The 20,337-nt window shown below is 34.7% G+C and overlaps 1 protein-coding gene across 2 annotated transcripts; it reads right to left on the reverse strand.

Annotated features, from left to right (window-relative positions):
• Positions 1-14,596: 14,596 nt before the first annotated feature.
• Positions 14,597-18,491, reverse strand: LOC149553785 (serine/threonine-protein kinase AFC2-like). Of its 2 annotated transcripts, XM_089789139.1 has the most exons (13): positions 18,333-18,491; positions 18,109-18,240; positions 17,467-17,686; positions 17,193-17,219; positions 16,743-16,896; positions 16,418-16,466; positions 16,160-16,274; positions 15,851-15,942; positions 15,569-15,734; positions 15,399-15,463; positions 15,193-15,290; positions 14,988-15,093; positions 14,597-14,900 (listed from the first exon to the last, which is right to left on the reverse strand). In XM_089789139.1, exons 2-13 carry the CDS (start codon positions 18,208-18,210, stop codon positions 14,754-14,756), a joined length of 1,341 nt encoding a protein of 446 aa, XP_089645265.1. In that variant the 5' UTR covers positions 18,211-18,240; positions 18,333-18,491; the 3' UTR covers positions 14,597-14,753. The 2 variants fall into 2 exon arrangements, with proteins under 2 accessions (XP_089645265.1, XP_089645266.1); XM_089789140.1 differs by having other exon boundaries at positions 18,109-18,343.
• Between the last annotated feature and the right edge of the window lie 1,846 nt (positions 18,492-20,337).

Here is a 20,337-nt window from a genome sequence, read left to right on the forward strand (position 1 = left end):
GAATCACTTGAATCTATGGCTATGTGAATACAACTATCATCAAGAACAACAGTAGATGGAATATCAATAGAAGGAGGAGAAATGGAAGGCTCAAGAACTTGATCATATGTGAGAACACCTACATTCAAGTAGCCAAAGCTCTCCTCAAAATTTGAATCAACAGTAGAAGTGTGATCAAAATCTGTTGAAGACTCTGCTAAGAAATCACTTTCATCATCATGAGAAAAATCTAATAAGTAATATAGCCTAGATGTGTGATGAACCACCCCTATAGAAATTATTTGTATAGTGTCCAAGTCTTTGATTAAAACTGAATCAGGTGTGAATTCCACAGTCCTTCTTCTATCTCCATGAGTGAGCTGATAGATGGAAAGAAGATTATGACTTAGGTGAGGTACACACAACACATCTTTGAAGTATCCCTCCCCTTTATCAATATTGTCTTTCCCAACAACATTTATGTAAGTATGATTGCCCATCAAAATAGGTGGAGTATGACAAGGATCAAATGATGAAAATGTAGACTATGAATATGCCATATGATAAGCCCTTGAATCTAGAAGTCATCTCCCTAAATCTTGACTTGAATTAGCTACTAAGGCTTGACCTTTTCCCATGTGATCCTTTCCTTTATCAAAATCTAAATGTGAAGAAAATGATGAAGTAGTCATTTTTGATGGTAAACCAATTTGATTCTTCTTAAGAATATTATTGAGTTCATCTATCTCCTTCTTATAACAATGATGTTCTTCATGTCCATTCTTTTTGCAATATGCATAAGTAAGAAACTCCTTCTTGGATGATTTATCCTTATTGTTGGAGTTTTCTTGTGGTGAGGAGGTTGAGTGTTCTTTCTCTTGTTGTGAACTTTGTTGTCGTGATTTATGCTTCTTGTTAGACCCTTTTCCTTGATTCCCTTTACTAGCCACCTATGCTTTAGACTTTGAAGATTTGAGAATCCCCATGCTCATCAAATTTGATTGTTCTACCATCAACATCTCTGTGAAGGAATCAAATGAAGGCATGGTGAAGGAAGAACCTAAGCTCAACTTATAAGTGCTGAAGCTTGAAACAAATGACGCATACTTTGGAGGAAATTTTCTCATCAAATTATAGATCAATTTTTCATCCTCTATGGTAATTCTGCAATCCTCAACCATTGACCTTAGCTCATGTGCCTTGGTGATATAGTCTTGAATTGTATCAAACTCCTTTGGATCTAATGACATGAGATTTTCATCAAGTTCAAAACCCCTAGCTTTGTCTACTTTTGCATACAAGCTAGCAAACATACCCCATGCTCATCAAATTTGATTGTTCTACCATCAACATCTCTGTGAAGGAATCAAATGAAGGAATGGTGTAGGAAGAACCTAAGCTCAACTTATGAGTGTTGAAGCTTGAAAAAAATGATGCATACTCTGGAGGAAATTTTCTCATCAAATTATAGATCAATTTTTCATCCTCTATGGTAATTCCGCAATCCTCAACCATTGACCTTAGCTCATGTGCCTTGATGATATAGTCTTGAATTGTATCAAAATCCTTTAAATCTAATGACATGAGATTTTCATCAAGTTCAAAACCCCTAGCTTTGTCTACTTTTGCATACAAGCTAGCAAACGTACCCCATGCTTCCTTTACTATTTTACAATTATCAATATGGAATATAAGATCTTCATGTACATACTTCCTCAAAGTACCAATAGAAACCTTATTTTTATGATTCCATTCATTTAGTTTATTGGGATCAAATGGTGCAACCATGGTTCCATCATTTTACTCCATGCTCTAATTTTCCATGTGGCATAATTATGTGGAGTTAAAAGTGGAAACCTAGGAGAACTCATGATGTAAAATAAAAGAACACAAGAGAAAGAGAAGTGTAAACACTCAAGACACACCCCCCAAATCACTCAATCAAAGAACCCCCCAAAATAGATGATTTTGGCACTTTATACTTAGTGTCTATACAATGGTCACTTGTCAAAATGAACCAAAGTGGACTTCTAATTTTGATGGTTACAACAACAAATATGAATCTATATCAGACTCAACAAGATAAGACACAAGACCTCTCAAGGATCTAATTAATTACAAGTGTCAAAATAAGCCAAAAATGATCAAATACTAAAAGTACTATGTCTACTCAGAATTACTCCAAACTGATACCACATCTAGAAAGTAGACAAAAAATCATACAGTTTCAAAAAAATAGCACCTAAATATGTGTCCATATGAGCCTGAATGAAGCCTTTGAAGTTGCAAAAATCGGAATTTATGATTTTTAGAAAAATTTAGGAATAGGGATTGCAAACAACCTACAACATGGTGTAGATCACAAAATTCTACCCCAAAAAAAAATTTGCTTGAAAAAAGGAGTCCATATGAGGGAGATATTGTTGTTTGAAAATCACTTCTGTAATTATTTTTCCTGAATCGCCGCTATCACACCTCAAAAAAAATGACTCTAGATTTCACATCAGATGTCTGATTTTGATGAAACAAGTGTCGATTTAGGGGTTTTTGGACCTTCTGAATATGATGCCAACATCTAATTTGCACTAGCAAGCTCCAATCTTGACCTACAAAAAAATCTCTCCAATGGCTATGCAATGGAACTCCTACATCTCTGATACCATGTAAGAATTTGGCTAAGGCAAGAATGAAATGCCAAGATCTAGAAGCTCAAGAGATAGCACAAGAGAGACAAGATATGATCAAATGAGAATGGATATCAGATGATTGGATGAATACATCATAGAAGTGCCTTGTATATAAAGGCAATCAAGATGACTAGGAGTCATGCAAAGAGATGAGCATACCAACTAAGCACACATCCACCAAGAGTGGATTATCTTCCACTGTGCATGAATGTGCGTGCAACAATGTGAGGATAAGAATGTAAAGGTGTATCTCATAAAGAGATGTAATAGACAACATGTGTTCAATTTGAGTGCAAACTACTGTGTTGTCTACATGAAAACTCATATGAATATGCAAACTCCTAAGTGTCTACATGACAACTAATATGAAAATGCATTAACTGAAGTAAACTTAAGTAAAGTGTAAATAGTAAATACTTATTTACACCAACAACTCTCAAGGCAAACTGGTATGTCTCTTCAATGCTGGACATTCTAACCAAACTTAGCTCCTCCTGAATGCTAGGTCTTAACTCATTAAGGTAACGGGAAACCTTATCATTGTTTGCTTCTACATGGCCCATCCTAATATGGACTCAATAAAACTCCTATGTATATTCCTTGATAGATTTTCATGCTTGCTTTAACCCTTGCATCTTTTTTAACAAATCAAGCTTGTAGTCAACACGAATAAACCACTTCTTTAGCTTGTCCACCATGTGATCCCATCTTATGATTTTCTCCTTCCCTCTTCTATTCCTCTCTAACTAAATCTCTTGCCATCAGATTTTGGCATGGCTCTTCAGTGTGGCCTTCGCAAACTTAACCCTATTAGGGTCCTAAATATCCTCATACTCAAAATATTCCTCTAGCTCATTGATCTAGTCGATCAACTCATTTGAGATTAGGTTCCCAAAAACATGTCAACCTCAAGTCTAGGTCTTTTGCCCAGCTTGGCAATGGCCCTAAAAAAGCTTCTCCTGTACTTGGTTTAGGAATTCTCCTTCTCACACAACATTTCCTTCTTCATTTTCCTCCTCACTTCATCCCTTGCAGTAACATTCATCCTTCTATGAATCTCCCCTTGCAATGCCTGAACTTGTCTCTAAAGGGCTCTAACCTCAAGGGGCCCTTTGACCCTTCCACCATGCTCTTTTTGTGGAGGCATCTTCTCACTATCTCAAAACCCACAACCATATAGTCCTAGTGCAAACTACCTCACAATTGGCACTCTGTCTACACACTCAGGAACCCCCCCTCTACTACCACTTGATGAGGGCACAACCCAAGACAAAATGAACACAACATGAAATGAAGCTTTTATTATCAGAAAAGATATGCTAGTGCATTCATTACATAAAAGCATACTCAACTATATGCCCTATGGGCTTACAACATAATCAGATTCTAGAGACAAACCCTTCTTATGGTACCTTCTCCCAAACCCCAAAAAAATTATCTTTACAATGCAAGAAATGACCTTAAGTAACCTGAATTAGGTTTAGGGTTAGGAATACATTTTAGAACATGTCATTTGGCATCGACTACCAAAGTAAAAGATTCTAGAAGACACATAAGGAATCGGTGCAAAATTAGAAGAATCCAAAAATGGAGTCCAACTTCCAAGAGGCATAACTTTTGATTTGGAATTGTGATTGATGAACCGTTTACATTTTTGAAAATCTATCTGAGTGCTCTATATGCTTGAGGACCAAATTTTTTCGTCCCACATTTTTTGGGCCTGCACAAGACCATTTAGTGCCTCAAATCTGACTTTGAAGTGTTCTTAGGAAGTCTCCAGGCAACTTAAAATTGCAATAACTTTCAAACCGTAAAGCCTTTTAACCTAATTCTTTTTCTGAAGTGCTTGAAGTTACAAGTAAAATCATCCCTCCAACTTACACCCTTTGAATCATCATAATTATGACTCAATTACAAACTAACTCATTTTGTACACTGGCACATATCTCAAGGTGCTCAAACACACTAACCCAAAAAATTAATAGTGGAACTATGAGAGTTGAGATCTCTATTTGACCCAAATGGGTATCTAGAAATACAAACACATTAAACAAAAATTGGCGTTAACCATTATTTTTGGCGATACAAGATTGCCCTTACACCATTGAATCCTGCATCACAATTGTTATTTTAGACTTATGAATTGTTTACATCGGCTTTCATATAATTGCACAGTTTGAAATACATAACCTCACCTACTCACATATTGAAGCTAGAGCCACACCACACATTTAGCATAATTAAAATTTGTACAACACAAGTTGTCACTACCTTTCAAGGTGATTTCCTCATCACTTATGGTATTGCTTATGCCGACAACCATACTAGCCCTGAAAAAAGCACCAATAGTGCATATTAATCTCATAGATAGTTATGGCAGCAACTAAAGTCTAAACTAAACCGTAACTCTTACCAAGGGGACATGGTATTTTTTCAGTCTTAGCAAGTGTCCATTAGTTTTTTTTTCAATCTTACTAAGTGTCCACCTTGGTAAGAGTTATCTTTTAGTTTAGGCTTTAGCCAATAGCGATAGTTATGGCCAAATGACTATCACATCCAACATCACCAACACAATAATTAATAACTTTTCTTTCCCAACTCCTACTTGGTGCAAATGTTCACTTAATGAATATAACAGGATTAAACGAATTGTACAAAAGAGGGGATGTTGATTGTTGCAGCAGTTATTTAGTAAATCATATCTAAAAGATATTTAGTTTTTTTTCTTGAAAAGTTGTTATTTCTTTGCTTCATTTACTAAATAGTTGGTTGCATAACTGCTGTTGAATCCACATATGATGTAGCTTCCATAAGCTATTCCTTCCTAATATCAAAGAAAATTTTATGTTTATTCATAATACAATTTCTTGTGCATTCACTGACTCACTCTGTTACAATTCCAAGCTACCATGATGATGCCTATGTAACATTGCAGCAAAAACTTGTATCAACAAGAGCACCACTAATCTTACTGAAGAATGTTCAGTTTAGGTAAAAACAGATTTTGAAGGAATTCTAAAATTTTTTAACTATGCATAATCAACTAGACCAATTGCCAAGAGTATTACAGCAACCAAAAACAAGGGCAAAAAATCTTGCTGATTTTTTTTGTCCCAATGGACCAAACGTCATTAAATCAACTCTATCTACATTCTTTGACAACCTCAACAAAAAAGTGTTCAAAGGTCGCTCTACAAAGCTTTGTTTCCTCCGATATCAAGATAAGCAACACAGTCATTGAATGCTCTAAACACAACTACAATTACATTACAAACAGGTCAATAATAGTTTCTAATCCCTGCTTAAATCTTTATTTAAATTATAGGTCATGGACACGTTAAAATCCAAAAAAATTGCTTTTATCTCCCACCATACTGTTGGAAATTTAAACGTCAACGCCTGCAGGTTGTCCTCGAGCCCCACGCCCATCTACCCTGTCAGGTCACCACAGGCATCCATGAATGGCAGGCATTTATTTTTGGTAGGTGAGATTTTGAATTTGAACGTTGAGGGGGAAAATGGAATGTGACAAAAGGGAATGTTTCTTCATTCATATTCATTCAGTCAGATTATTCAGAGTTTTTCAGTTCAGCAAAGCAGAGAAAAGGAAGAAGAAGAAAGTGGTCAATAGATCCACTTGTTGCAGAGATAGAAGGAAGTATGTTCAGTGTCTCCAGTTGCACGTGACTCCTCCATTCATTCTATGAATTGGTTGTTGTTTTGTTTTGTCTAGTTGAAGCAGTGATTGCTCCAGGCACCTTTGTATGTAGCCATTAGAGCTGCAAGTTTAAAAGTTTATTGAAGTTTGAAGTATTATCAGTTTAGAGTTATCTTAGGATTTTTTGGTTGAAGCCGAATGCTCCCAGATTTTGTAATAGTTTAGTAAAAGATTGAATAGAAAGCAAGCAATCATACTTGAATCTATCTTCCTCTTCTATTCATTGCATTTGGCAAGTTTTTTTGAAAGGTTAAAGCTTTGGCTTTCTAGTTTTAATGGTGAAAGCATTCACATTGATTTTCTCTAAGTTATAATATTTCAGTTGAAACAGAACACTCGGCACCTACTGCATTTTTTGCGTGTCGAGCTCTTCAAGTGCCGAGCATTTCCTTTGTGAGCCGAGCTCACTCAACATCCATTGGTGTTGAGCTTTCTCCTTTGTCTACTGAGCTTACTCGGCACCTGTTTCCTATCACTCGGCACCATCAAGTGCCGAGAAATCTGTGACTCGGCACCTTCAAGTGTCGAGCAAGTGCTGGGCAAAACTGGCACTCAGCACCTTCATGTGTTGAGCAGTTTTCAAGTGTCGAGCAAAGATTTTAGGTTTAGGGTTGTGAGTATTAAATTAAATTTTTTAATATATTTCTCACATGGTATCAGAGCTTTGAGGCCCCACATCCTAAGTGAGTTAGGGCATTTGTTTTCTTGGGTTATTTGACATGGCAAGAGATACAGGAAAGATATGGCAGCAGCCACCATCCTTTAATGGGAAAAATTATGATACATGGGCAAAGAAGATGAAGACCATAATGGTTGCAAATGATTTGTGGGAGTTTGTGGTCAATGGATTCAATGATGTGACTGCTCCAACTCAGTATGCTGCCCTCACAAATGCACAAAAGACTCATTTGAAGGAGTCAAGGAGGAAAGATGCAAAGGCATTAAGTCTTATTGAAGTAGCAATGATAGAGACAATTTTTCCAAAGATTGCAGTAGCAAATTATGCAAAGGAAGCATGGGATATCCCTGAGACAAACTTCAAGGGGACTGATAAAGTCCGTACAGTAAAGCTACAGAATATAAGGAGGAAAATTGAGAACCTTCAGATGAAGGAAAATGAATCAGTTGGAGACTTCAGTTCAAGGACCTCTAATATGATTAACCAATTGAAGTCAAATGGAGAAGACTATCAAGAGCAGAGGATAGTGGAAAAGATATTGAGGAGTTTACCTCATAAATATGACAATTTGGTCATGACCATAGAAGAGGCAAAAGACCTCACTGTTTTGACAATGGATGAGTTGATGGGTTCTCTTCAAACCCATGAGCATAGGATCAATAGATCTACATCTTCTACTTCCCAAGAGCAAGCATTCAAGGCTCAGTCAAATCCAAGAGGAAGGGGGAGAGGAAGAAATGGCTCAGGCAGAAACTCCAGAGGTAGAGGCCAAGGAAATGGAGGACAAAGAAATGTTGCAGCAAAAAGTTCAGGAAGAGCAGATGGAGCAAGTAGCTCACAAAATACTTCAAGAGGAGGTAAGAAAAATTACAACTCAAATAAGAGTAATGTAGAATGCTACTACTATCATAAATATGGGCATTATGCAAATGAATGCTGGAAGAAGCAGAATTATCAGTCAGGACAAGCAAATGTGGCTCATGTGAACATGAGAAATGGACCCAATGATGTTGCCTTCATCATGTGTAATGTTGGTGAAGAAGGAAGCTCTAAGGTTTGGTACCTCGATAGTGGATGTAGCAACCACATGAGTGGTAATAAAACCTTTTTTTCATTCATTGACAAGAGTTTCAAATCAGAAATTAAGATGGGTAATAATGGAACCCTACCAGTTGTGGGAAAATGATCTATTATGGTCCGCACCAAGAAAGGTGAGAAAAGGGAAATACAAAATGTGTATTTCGCCCCTGGTATGAAGCACAATTTGATGAGCATTGGTCAGCTCATTCAAAATGGATACAATGTGCTGATGGAGAATGACACGTGTGTCATTCATGAAAAGGATGGGAGCAAGAACTTGCAGCAGTTCAAATGACAAAGAACAGAATGTTTCCCTTGAGGATAGAGACATGTTTCTCATCTCAAGTTTGTGCTACACCTCACACACAATCAGCTCTAAGGAGTGTGATCGAAGACCCTTCACGGTTGTGGCATCTCAGGTATGGTCATCTCGGCTATGTTGGTTTAAATTTATTGTCAAATAAAAGAATGGTAGATGGTTTGCCACATGTAAGAAATTCTTGTGACAAGTGTGAGGCTTGTATTTTGGATAAGCAACATAGGCTTCCCTTTAATTCTGAAAATTCTAGGAGGGCTAGATATCCATTAGAATTAGTGCATATTAACCTACTTGGTCCTGTGCAAGTTACTTCCATTGGTGGGAGTACTTATTTCATGATATTTATTGATGATTTCAGTCGTAGGACATGGGTGTATTTCTTAAAGAATAAATTTGTAGAATTTAAAGCCCAGGCTGAAAGAGAATGTGGACATTATATCAAGGTCCTAAGATCAGATAAAGGAGGGAGTATACCTCCAATTCTTTTGTAAACTTTTGTAGGAAACATGACATAAAGAAAGAGCTCACAGCCAACTATACACCACAACAGAATGGAGTGGCTGAAAGAAAGAACAAGACCATTGTTGAAATGGCAACGAACATGATGAAAGAGAAAGGTCTCCCAACTGAATTTTGGGGAGAGGATGTGGCAACAGCAGTTTACCTAATTAATAGGTGTCCTAAAAAGGCAGTCCGTGATAGAATTCCAACGGAAGCATGGTGACGAGGAATATGGACAATTGAACACCTAAGGGTGTTTGATGTGTTGCATATGCTCATGTGCCTAAAGAGAAAAAGTAGAAATTGGATGAAAAAAGTGTGAAGTGCATCTTCACAGGGTACAGCTTAGAATCAAAGGTATACAGATTGTATGACCCATTGAACAACAAAATGACTCTTTCAAGAGATGTGGAATTTCTTGAAAATCAGTCTTGGTATGGTTCAATTAATGAGTCACCGAGCACTTCAAGTAAAGTGTCAATTATAAGTGAAGAGAATGATGATGAATAGCAAGAAGAAGGAGCAGATAGAAGAAGAGGCAAGCAGCCTCAGTCATTACCAAGCTCCTCTAGGCATGACCGAGTGTCAGTGCCAAGCAACAGCAGCGAAGATTCTAATCCCACACTCTCCTCCCTGTTACCAAGAAAGACCAAGAGTCTTAGGGAGATATACCAAGATGAAAGGTATGAAGATTATGATGAGAGTGTTAATTTTGCATTATTTTCTCATAGTGATCCAATTTATTTTGAAGAAGCTATTAAGGAGAAGAAATGGTGTAAGGCCATGGATGAGGAAATAGATGCTATAGACAGAAATGAGACATAGGAGCTAACTGAATTGCCTCCCAAGAAGCAAGTGATTAGAGTGAAATGGGTCTATAAGACCAAATGCAATGCTGAAGGCAAAATTGATAGGCATAAGGCAAGGCTGGTAGTCAAGGGCTACAAACAACAGTATGGCAGAGATTATGATGAGACCTATGCCCCAATTGCAAGAATGGAAACCGTGTGTACCGTTATAGCAATTGTAGCCCAGCACAAGTGGAAGGTATTTCAAATGGATGTGAAGTCCGCCTTCTTAAATGGTGTATTGAAAAAAGAAGTGTATGTGGAATAGCCACCTAGTTATGAAGTTGCAAGTGAAGAGAATAAAGTATATAGATTGAAAAAAGCTCTTTATGGGCTCAAGCAAGCTCCACGGGCATGGTATAGCAGGATTGACTCATATTTGATGAGCAATGGCTTTAGCAAAAGCAATGGTGAGCCCACTCTTTACATCAAGGCAGTAGATGATAATGTATTGATTGTTGTCTTATACGTAGATGATTTAATTTTTACTGGTAATGATAAGGCTCTAATTGGTGAGTTCAAAGAGGCCATGAAAAGTGAATTTGAAATGACAGACCTAGGTCTCTTGAAGTACTTTCTAGGCATAGAAGTAAAAAAAATGTATGATGGCATTTTCATCTCTCAAAAAAAATATGCAAGGCAGATTTTGGAGAGATTTAAAATGCAGAATAGTAAGGCAGCCCCCACACCAATAGCAATAGGTCTAAAGTTGAGCAAGGAAGACTCTAGCAAGAGAGTGGATCCAATATTATACAAGAGTATGGTTGGAAGTTTAATGTATTTGACTGCAACTCGGCCAGACCTAATGCATGCAATAAGTCTGATTTTCAGATTTATGGAAACCCCAAAAGATTCCCATTGGCAAGCGGAAAAAAGGATCCTAAGTTATGTGAAAGGTACCAAGGGATTTGGGATTTTATATACTGCAAATGATAATTTCAAGTTGGTTGGTTACACTGATAGTGATTGGGCTGGAAGTTTAGATGATAGGAAGAGCACTTCTGGTTACATGTTTCATATGGGATCGAGTGCAATTTCATGGGCATCCAAGAAGCAACCTATTGTTGCTCAATCTACAGCAGAGGTTGAATACATAGCAGCAAATGCAGTAGCATGTCAAGCTATTTGGCTAAGGAGGATCTTGATAGATTTAAATGAAAAGCAAGGAGATGGAACCACAATTTATTGTGACAACATCTCATCTATTGCATTGTCCAAGAATCCAATTTTCCATAGGAGAAGCAAACACATAGAGATCAGATATCACTACATCAGAGAGCTGGTGGAGAATGGGGATATCAAAATGGATTTTTGCAAGTCTGAGCAGCAGCTAGCAGACATCTTTACTAAGCCTTTAGGCATTGGAACTTTTGTACACTTAAGAGAGAGTCTTGGTGTAGTTGATTTGGATCAGTTGTGATCCTTGTTTGTTTGGCTCGGGATAAATGGGGAGTGTTGGAAATTTAAACGTCAACACCTGCAGGTTGTCCTCAAGCCCCACGCCCATCTACCCTGTCAGGTCACCGCAGGCATCTATGAATGGCAGGCATTTATTTTTGGTATGTGAGATTTTGAATTTGAACGTTGAGGGGGAAAATGGAATGTGACAAAAGGGAATGTTTCTTCATTCATATTCATTCAGTCAGATTATTCAGAGTTTTTCAGTTCAGCAGAGCAGAGAAAAGGAAGAAGAAGAAAGTGGTCAGTAGATCCACTTGTTGCAGAGACAGAAGAAAGTATGTTCAGTGTCTCCAGTTGCACGTGACACCTCCATTCATTATGTGAATTGGTTGTTGTTTTGTTTTGTCCTGTTGAAGCAGTGATTGCTCCAGGCACCTTTGTATGTAGCCACTAGAGCTGCAAGTTTAAAAGTTTATTGAAGTTTGAAGTATTATCAGTTTAGGGTTATCTTAAGGTTTTCTGGTTGAAGCCGAATGCTCCCAAATTTTGTAATAATTTAATAAAAGATTGAATAGAAAGCAAGCAAGCATACTTGAATCTATCTTCCTCTTCTATTCATTGCATTTGACAAGTTTGTTTGAAAGGTTAAAGCTTTGGCTTTCTGATTTTAATAGTGAAAGCATTCATGTTGATTTTCTCTAAGTTATAATATTTCAGTTGAAACAGAACACTCGGCACCTACTGCATTTTTTGTGTGTCGAGCTCTTCAAGTGCCGAGCATTTCCTTTGTGAGCCGAGCTCACTCGGCATCCATTTGGTGTTGAGCTTTCTCCTTTGTGTGCCGAGCTTACTCAACACCTGTTGCCTGTCACTTGGCACCATCAAGTGCCGAGCAATCTGTGACTCGGCACCTTCAAGTGCCGGGCAAAACTGGCACTCGGCACCTTCATGTGCCGAGCAGTTTTCAAGTGCCGAGCAAAAATTTTAGGTGTAGGGTTGTGAGTATTAAATTAAATTTTTTAATATATTTCTCACATACTAGCTCCTTTGCATCTTGTGTCAGGCCACATGGACACGGCCCTCTACTCTCAACGATGCCCAACGTATCACATGTGAAACAACTACAACCTCCGCATACGAGTCCTTTTTGCAATGCATTGTACAAACTGAAAATGACGTAGTTGATAGCAACATGCATAGTAAACTCTTCAAACAACACTTCCACAACTTTTTAAAAAATGAGAACTTAAAAAAATGTGTACACTAGTATAAGCGACACGGAGATTTCACATTCAAGGCGCATTCACACAGTTGCAATGAACAATGACACTATTTCCATTGCAAAAGAAGCCAGCAACGTAAGGTTCAAAGACCTCCTCACTTATGCATATAAACCCTGGAAAGTAAACTTCCCCAAAAGCGTTTGATTTCAGAGACACCAATGTTTCTCTTCGCAAAAAAAAGCAACGTGATGAAATATTTGTGTTCTTCACGATCAAAATATTTGTGTTCTTCACGATCAAATGAATCTTACACATGGAAAGTACACTTATTTATCATATAACTTTGTGGATGGAAGAGTTACTTTCTTCCATATAGCACCCTCTATCTTTGAATATTACCATTCACAGTAGATAAATGCCCTACAATGTAAACATAATGTGTGTTATTATATATCTCTTTTGCATTGTGTTCTATCCACTTTTAATCGTGCTCTATCCACTGTCAAATGTAATAATAGTATGTTCAAGAATATAAAAATATAATATGTTCTAGAATTTAAATAGTATATGTATCCTTTCACTGTCTATTGAGGAACTTGTCACCTATTTCTCTCTTAATTTATACCATGGCCCTCAAGAGTCCCCTTTTTCGCCTCTTAAACTGTGGAGTTTTTTATCTCTTAATTTATACCATGACACTCAAAGAGTCCCCTTTTTCGCCTCTTAAACAGAGTTTTAATTTGATAAAACACATTTGTCACAATATAAGGCTTACTGTTTTTTCACCTCTTAAACTGTGTTGTTTTAATTTGATAAAACATATTTATCACAATACTGTTATATTAAATATATTGATGCTCCTCGCATTTCCACCTATTTTTCAGTGACATATGAGAGTAATAAATTAAGCCATTCTTTTCAAATGACAGGGACTCCGATTGCATACATAATCTAATCACTTCTGCCATGACCAGTTCCAGTCTAATCAATGTATTCAAAATGTTCAAATTATAAATTTACAGTGTTTCTGCTATCCTCCAAAACGTTAAACATTTTATATTTCTATTATTATCATTTAGTTAATGTTGATTAAAATAATATCATCGTCATTTCATGCAATTACTTAGCATTTAATTTATGTAACTATCAATGTATTAAAATACCATATTTTGAATGAACCTTACAAATATTCTTGACTACCCGGCTTTAGACTAAAAAACAAGTTTTCAGTACATTTTAAATTTATGTTAGCATTGATAATTTTACAACATTCCAAAATATGAATATCAACTCACCAAAAGTGTTTAAAGTTAATTATATATGTTAATGTAAAACGGTGTTACAATAATGTGAAATATAATATTAGAAATTATATCTTCAAGCGATAAGATAAATAGGACTACAAAACATAAACCACCTCCTCGCAGGAGCTAAAATATAATATACGCCAAGAAAATAAAAATAAAGGCCAGGATAATAAAACAGCTTCATACTACTTCAAAGCCACTTAAATAAGATTTAGATTTCTAATTAAGAATTATGCTTGTACATAACATACGAGTTCCCCTGGAATAACCCACGGTACAAATTGTATGATTAGGATAACTAGAAAGCTTGGTAGTCAGAAATTTCATATGCGAGTTTCGTGAATTGTGTGACCTCTTTCTTAATTGGTAAGTATTTTCTTCATTTGTCCTGTGAAAACTTTAGTTTTATTTTTGTAACGTACACAAATTATAGATTAACCAATTCACCTCCTTCCGTGCAAGTGCTAATTGTATTCCTAACCTGAATGCCATTTCTGTTACAACGATACAAAAAGCAACATAAACCTTCCAATCGGCTGTTAGTGTGAGTCATTAAATCGTTTCTACAACTACTGGCAGTCATTAATTCGTCGTTATACGTATCCGTAATTTGGAAAGTGTATGTATTCTTCAAGAAAGCAAAGATCCAATGATCGTATGCATATACAAATATGTTCATTTGAAGGATACCAATGCGAGAATTTTATAAATTTGAAATCCAAATTTAAAAAATCAATTCTATTTGAAAAAATCTATTGAAATATGTAACTTGAAGGTATGTACTAGACGGTTTTAAGTCCTAGAAGTTGCATTATGGCAATGTGACAAAACAATATTTGCAATCTGAAGAGTCATTTTGATCAAAAACCAACTCCCTTTCTCGAGTTTTTGTGTTATGCAAAATTATTTTATACAAATACAAGTGGACTAGCTCAGCCATTGTATTAGTAACTCCTGATAGGTATGGTGAATTACAAGTTAATAGTTGTTGCATTGTGAATTTAAGGACACTCAAAATCTCCTATATTCCTGAGCAAAGAACGGATGATTGAGTGCTGCTTCAGCTTTCAGACGCTGTAATGGGTCGAATTTAAGGAGTCCTTCTAGCAAGTCTATGAGCAAACCAGCTGAGTGATCAGCATGTTCCATTACCAAATTCTGCAAAAATGGCCAAAAATATGTAAAGCACTACTCAATCACTAAAAAATTTACCAACCAAACATGGTATAAGATTATAACACATACCCTAAGCCGAGGTAACTTTTTGACAGCTCTAATACACTCCTTTGAAGATGCCCCTTCTGGAAAATTTAATCTTGTTCCATGTCTAAAATATTTTGCAGATCTCGCTCTGATGACAGGATAAATGGGTTATTAGAATTTAACTAAAAGCTTTAAAGGGCAAATCTGGTATAACAAAAGAGATGCAACTTTCAAATAGGCAACTTACTCTGCTCTGCAAATCATATGTTGAGGCAAAGGCCCTAGTACCCTTTCCATCATGGCAAGGTGTTCAAGATTTTCATGTGTCTGAAATAGAGTTTCTCCCTGCAAAATAAGGGAGCAATTAAATAAGCTATATTAGTAAGTTCCTACTCACTAAAATAATAGGTAGACCATCTTAAATAAATTCCACTATTAAACAAAGTATCTTACCGAGCATAGCTCTACAAGTATGCAACCAATACTCCAAATATCTGCAGGGTAGCTCCATCCAAGGCCTGCAAAAAGAAAGATCAAAAATTAATTTAAACTACACAAGCAAATTCATATCAAATAAACTCAAATAAGTACCAACCAACCACAATACTTAGCTGCCAAATTACCTAAAATGACTTCAGGTGCCCTGTAATGCCTTGTAGATATTATAGAGCTGTGATCCTGGTCCTCAAATGTTGCACTTCCAAAATCAATAAGCTTTATGGCAGTTTGTTTTGGTACCTTCAAGTAACTTGTTCCATCCAGAGAATTAAATGACCTTTTTGAACCATTCTGATCAAAAGAATTTTAATTAGAAAAAAGCCTAATTACATAAATGATGTAAAAAATAAAGTATAAAGCTAAGAATGCTCATATAAACCCAAATAAATTAATGAAGGAATAGCCACCTTATAGCTTGGAACCTTATCGTACTCAGAAGATACAAATAGTATATTTTCTGGCTTTAAATCAGTGTGAATGAGATTCAATCTATGCATATCTGTGAGGAAGTTAAAAAACCCAGAATTAGCAATAGATAAAATACTTCAACTACCAAAATCATCATCCAGAGCCAAATCTTCAAATTACAAGCTTTTACAAAAACATTAATTGATATAAACGCATTCATTTAGAGAAAACAATGTTTGCAAATAGCAGCAGACTATACGTTCTTATGTTTCAATTAAAAAGGACAGTTAAGAGCTTTGTTTACATACATGCCACAGACTCCAAAAGCTGTCTGCCAAGCTCCCTAACAACATCAATGGGAAATGGAGCATAATTGTTTTTCCTTGAAAAATCATATATACTTGGCCCAAGCTTTTCAAAAACCTGTCAATAATATAATTTCAATCAAACAATTCCTCTTTAGATGAGAGCATTCAATAATAAATAATCATTCAAAACCAGCACAAAAATTGATTTCAACCAGAAGGGAGAGAAACAAGAAGTTATCAAAGACATATGACACTTACAATGCAGGTGTGATTGCGATAGTCAAACCAGTTCATCATCTTAACACACCTAAAAAAAAGAATATACACTCACGTCATCAGACATAGCAAATTTTTGAGAAGACACTAGACAGTGGCAGCATCTTAACATAAGTACAACAAAGAACTTATGCTCAAATCATATGACAACAAAAGGTGGAAAGACTCTTGAAAGTAGTTATAAGAAACTGTAAAGTTTATTGGATTTTGGTAAAAGGAACTATTCAAATGACAGCAATGGTTACGGAGCCTTTAGAAACCTAGATCACTGAAAACTTTAGAAGTTATTCTAATAGCAGTTTGTTACCTTGAGCCATTTCGATCATATTTGCCAACTTCATGTAGCACACTAATTTCAACCTTTGCTGCTTCACGGTATTTGTCTATACCGCGAACAATTTTTATAGCGACAAATTCTCTTCCTTCTCTGTCCCAACATTCTAAAACCTGGCCAAAGGTTCCTACAAGAACAAATTCGGCAACACTAAATATACCAATTACTATAATAATTTTCTACACTACAAATCTGATGGCTTTAAACATATTCAAAATATCATAAAATCCTACAACAACAAATCTAGCTGTAGTTCAACATGCCAGAAAGACTTCGTTAAATAGAGATATGAACAAAACATTATAAACTTCCATGTGCAAGTTAGATAAGATCCACCAAACTAAAGCTCATGGAATTGACAATCACATCGTCTATATACCATACAGGGAAATAACAAAGGCTAAAAATTGAATCTGAACATACCTTCCCCTAATTTTTTAACAATTTTGTCTGCACAAAAATGGAAAAAGATATGTTAGCCAAAATCAACGAAAATTCCAAACATTATTCCAACATAGAAAGCAAATCAATGCTCTAACATAGAAAGCAAATCACTGAACACAAAATAAAGTTCCTGAAGTGGTCAAAGACTCAAACCAGAAGCCATCCATCCATAGATCAAACATATTAAGGGGTTGTAAACCCCCTTACAAACCGAATTAATACTTGGGGATTGATGAATAAGGTGTGTAATTACAGCGAGGCGTTATATTTTCTCCCAGAGCAAACATGTAATGGCCATCTTTGTCATCTTCACGCCATGGTGGGGAAGCATTGCGGGCATTTACTCGTTTTGAATACAAAGATGATGATGAACAATTATGGTTGTAATATGAAGGAGCCCAATGGTGCCCACTTCCAATTCCATTCCCAAATCCATTTCCAACATCTTGACTAAAATAAACTGATTGCTGGGCCTACACATAGCCATATATGGAGATTTTGAACCATCAAATATAACCAATTGTTTATCCCACAAACCTTTATTCAAAACTAAAATTCCCAAAAAAGAATCCCAAATCCTCATTAACATATAAAATCCACAAAACCTTATTCAAAATCAGAAAGTCACCTGCTCAAACAAGAAATCTTCAGAAAGCTCACTAAAATTATATTCTTTCCCAAAATTAAATTTCTAAAGCCTGTACACAAAGCCACTAGACCCTTTTTTGCGCCCTCATAACCCTTGTTATACAGAGAGATCAAGGAAGCAATGAAAAATACAGATTCAAATGTAGACGCTAAAATTTTAAAAAAATTCCTATGCCTACAAGGATCTCAGCCATGAAATCTTACCGGATTCCGGTTGCAGCAAAAGTTAAATAAACAGAGAACTTACCCTATCATCATAGTACCCGACGTCCCGCGAACTTCTCAATTTATGGCGCTTTCTGGGCTGCTCCTCCATGAAATAAGGATAGTACTCTGCAAGGATTGCCATGCCAGTCGCACAGAGTCTCGATTCACCCACCTTGATGTAAAAATAATCTCTGCGTTAGCCTTAGGGTTTCTAGATCGCAAATAAGGCTCAATCGAAAAAAAAAGGAAGAAGATTAGTTGTACCGTAATTGCTTGCAAAGGAGGTGTTGACGATCCGGTAGATATATGAAGTAGGTTTTCTAAAGGAGATGCAATATATAAAAAAATGGGCTAAAATAACGGTTCCAAATATAGGAATTGCAGAGTATGGGAGCAATAGTTGTCGTTACGATATTTAAGGATATTTATTAGTTCTCCCAACGCATATTTATGCATTCATGTCAATTCAAATACGACATTAACACTAATCAATCAAATTTATTATATGAGATTTCAAATATTTATATTTTTTTCTAATTTTTCAATATTTTATAAATTATATTTTTCATCCATTCTATTGGTCCATACTATTTTTAGTGGGAGAGAAAATTAATTTTCTCCAAAAAAAAATACAAATATTTTTTAACAACTTCATCTTGCATTAATGAATGTATTAATTATAATTTTATCTTTTTCACATTTTGACAAATTGATAAGATTTTATTTTTTCAAATCATTTTATCTTCCACCTCACACAACATGTCTAATCAATATTAATTATCACAATCTATTAAATATTTTTAATTTCTTATTTTAAATATATTTATTATTAATTTTACATTGATGTTTATTTTTTACTATTTGATATAACTTGTTCCTAAAACTTCATGTAATGCATAAGTTCAAATTATGCTATATATATATATACAAAACTAATAAATATGTTTTTTTAACATAATTTCAATATGTTATATCTTTGTATTTGAATTTCTAATTTTTTTAAAACTTTGTTTTTTAATAAAAGTGGTTAAATTATTACTATTATTTTACTTTTATAAAAATAAATTAAACAATTTTATTTTTCAATTATATTTTATAATAGTGTTTGTAATATGTATAATTGATAAGTGTTACAATTTTTAAATTATATTATTTTTTATTATTATTATTTTTTATTTAAACAATTTATCATTTAGTTTAAATACATTTAAAACTTAAATATATATTTAATATTAAATTAATAATTATATTTTATATCAAAAAACATACTCAAGAAATAACCACAAAATAGAAATAATTCAATTCTAAAAGATATTTAAATTATTATTAGGTTTTTATAAACTATGTATTAAAATTAAATAGTAATCTTTTATTTCTTATTTATTACATCATATTTATTCATAACATCAAATTTATATGTATTACATCTATTTATTATTTATAAATATACATATTAAATTATATAGATATTATTTCGTAATTAAAAATTACTTAATTTTATTAAAAATTTAGAAATACAAAACATTAAATAGTAAACCTTCTCTAATTGTGTAAAATTAAACAATTAGTTTTACTTATAAAATATTTTTATATTTCAATACATTTCATTTTTTCTTATAGAAATGTGAGTTTTAATATAAAAATTAAATTTTTAGTTTTATTAATTAAAATATAATATATTTTAATTCTTTATTATAACCATAATTTTATTTTGACTATTTGTTTTATTAAGAAAAATAATTATATTTAATTCTCTCTCTTACACACACAACTTATGTTGGTATCACTCTATTTTACTATTTTCTCTCTTCCTCTTTCTCCTCTATATTATCTATCATTTTTACCTCTACATATATGTTTATGTTGTTATTGTTGTATACTATTATTTATCTCTATCTATATCTTTATCCTAGTTTTTGTCTAGTGCTAACGATTAAAAATAGTGTGAGTTCCATTTGATACTCAAGATGAGAATAATACATAGTTGGGGGAGTTATTCCAACTACTTATGGTTGTCTAGTAGCATGCATAGTATGCTTAAACATATAATGTGATACTCCAAATGCTTCATCACTTCTTCAAGTTCTATAATTCAAATATTGGTATGAATATCTTTCCTCATTGCACATAATTTAAGTTGTCAACTTAGAAGGTGCAAATTTGTCTAAAGCATATGTATTGATCATAGTATGATATTAAGTAGTTAGTGTCATATTGGAAACTTTGGCCTCTTATTCTTGGGCTTAAATGTCCAAAGATATAATAATAT

Source organism: Cupressus sempervirens, chromosome 6 (genome assembly GCF_028749045.1).
Source record: "Cupressus sempervirens isolate cs-2001-9-10 chromosome 6, ASM2874904v1, whole genome shotgun sequence".
NCBI lineage: Eukaryota > Viridiplantae > Streptophyta > Pinopsida > Cupressales > Cupressaceae > Cupressus > Cupressus sempervirens.

Coding starts and splice junctions, on each gene's coding strand:
- LOC149553785 (XM_089789139.1), bottom strand. CDS start 18,210: ATGGCAATCCTTGCAGAGTACTATCCTTATTTCATGGAGGAGCAGCCC. Junction 17,687..18,108: donor TCGGGTACTATGATGATAGG/GTAAGTTCTCTG, acceptor GGCTATGTGTAG/GCCCAGCAATCAGTTTATTT. Junction 17,220..17,466: donor AGAAAATATAACGCCTCGCT/GTAATTACACAC, acceptor ATTTTTGTGCAG/ACAAAATTGTTAAAAAATTA.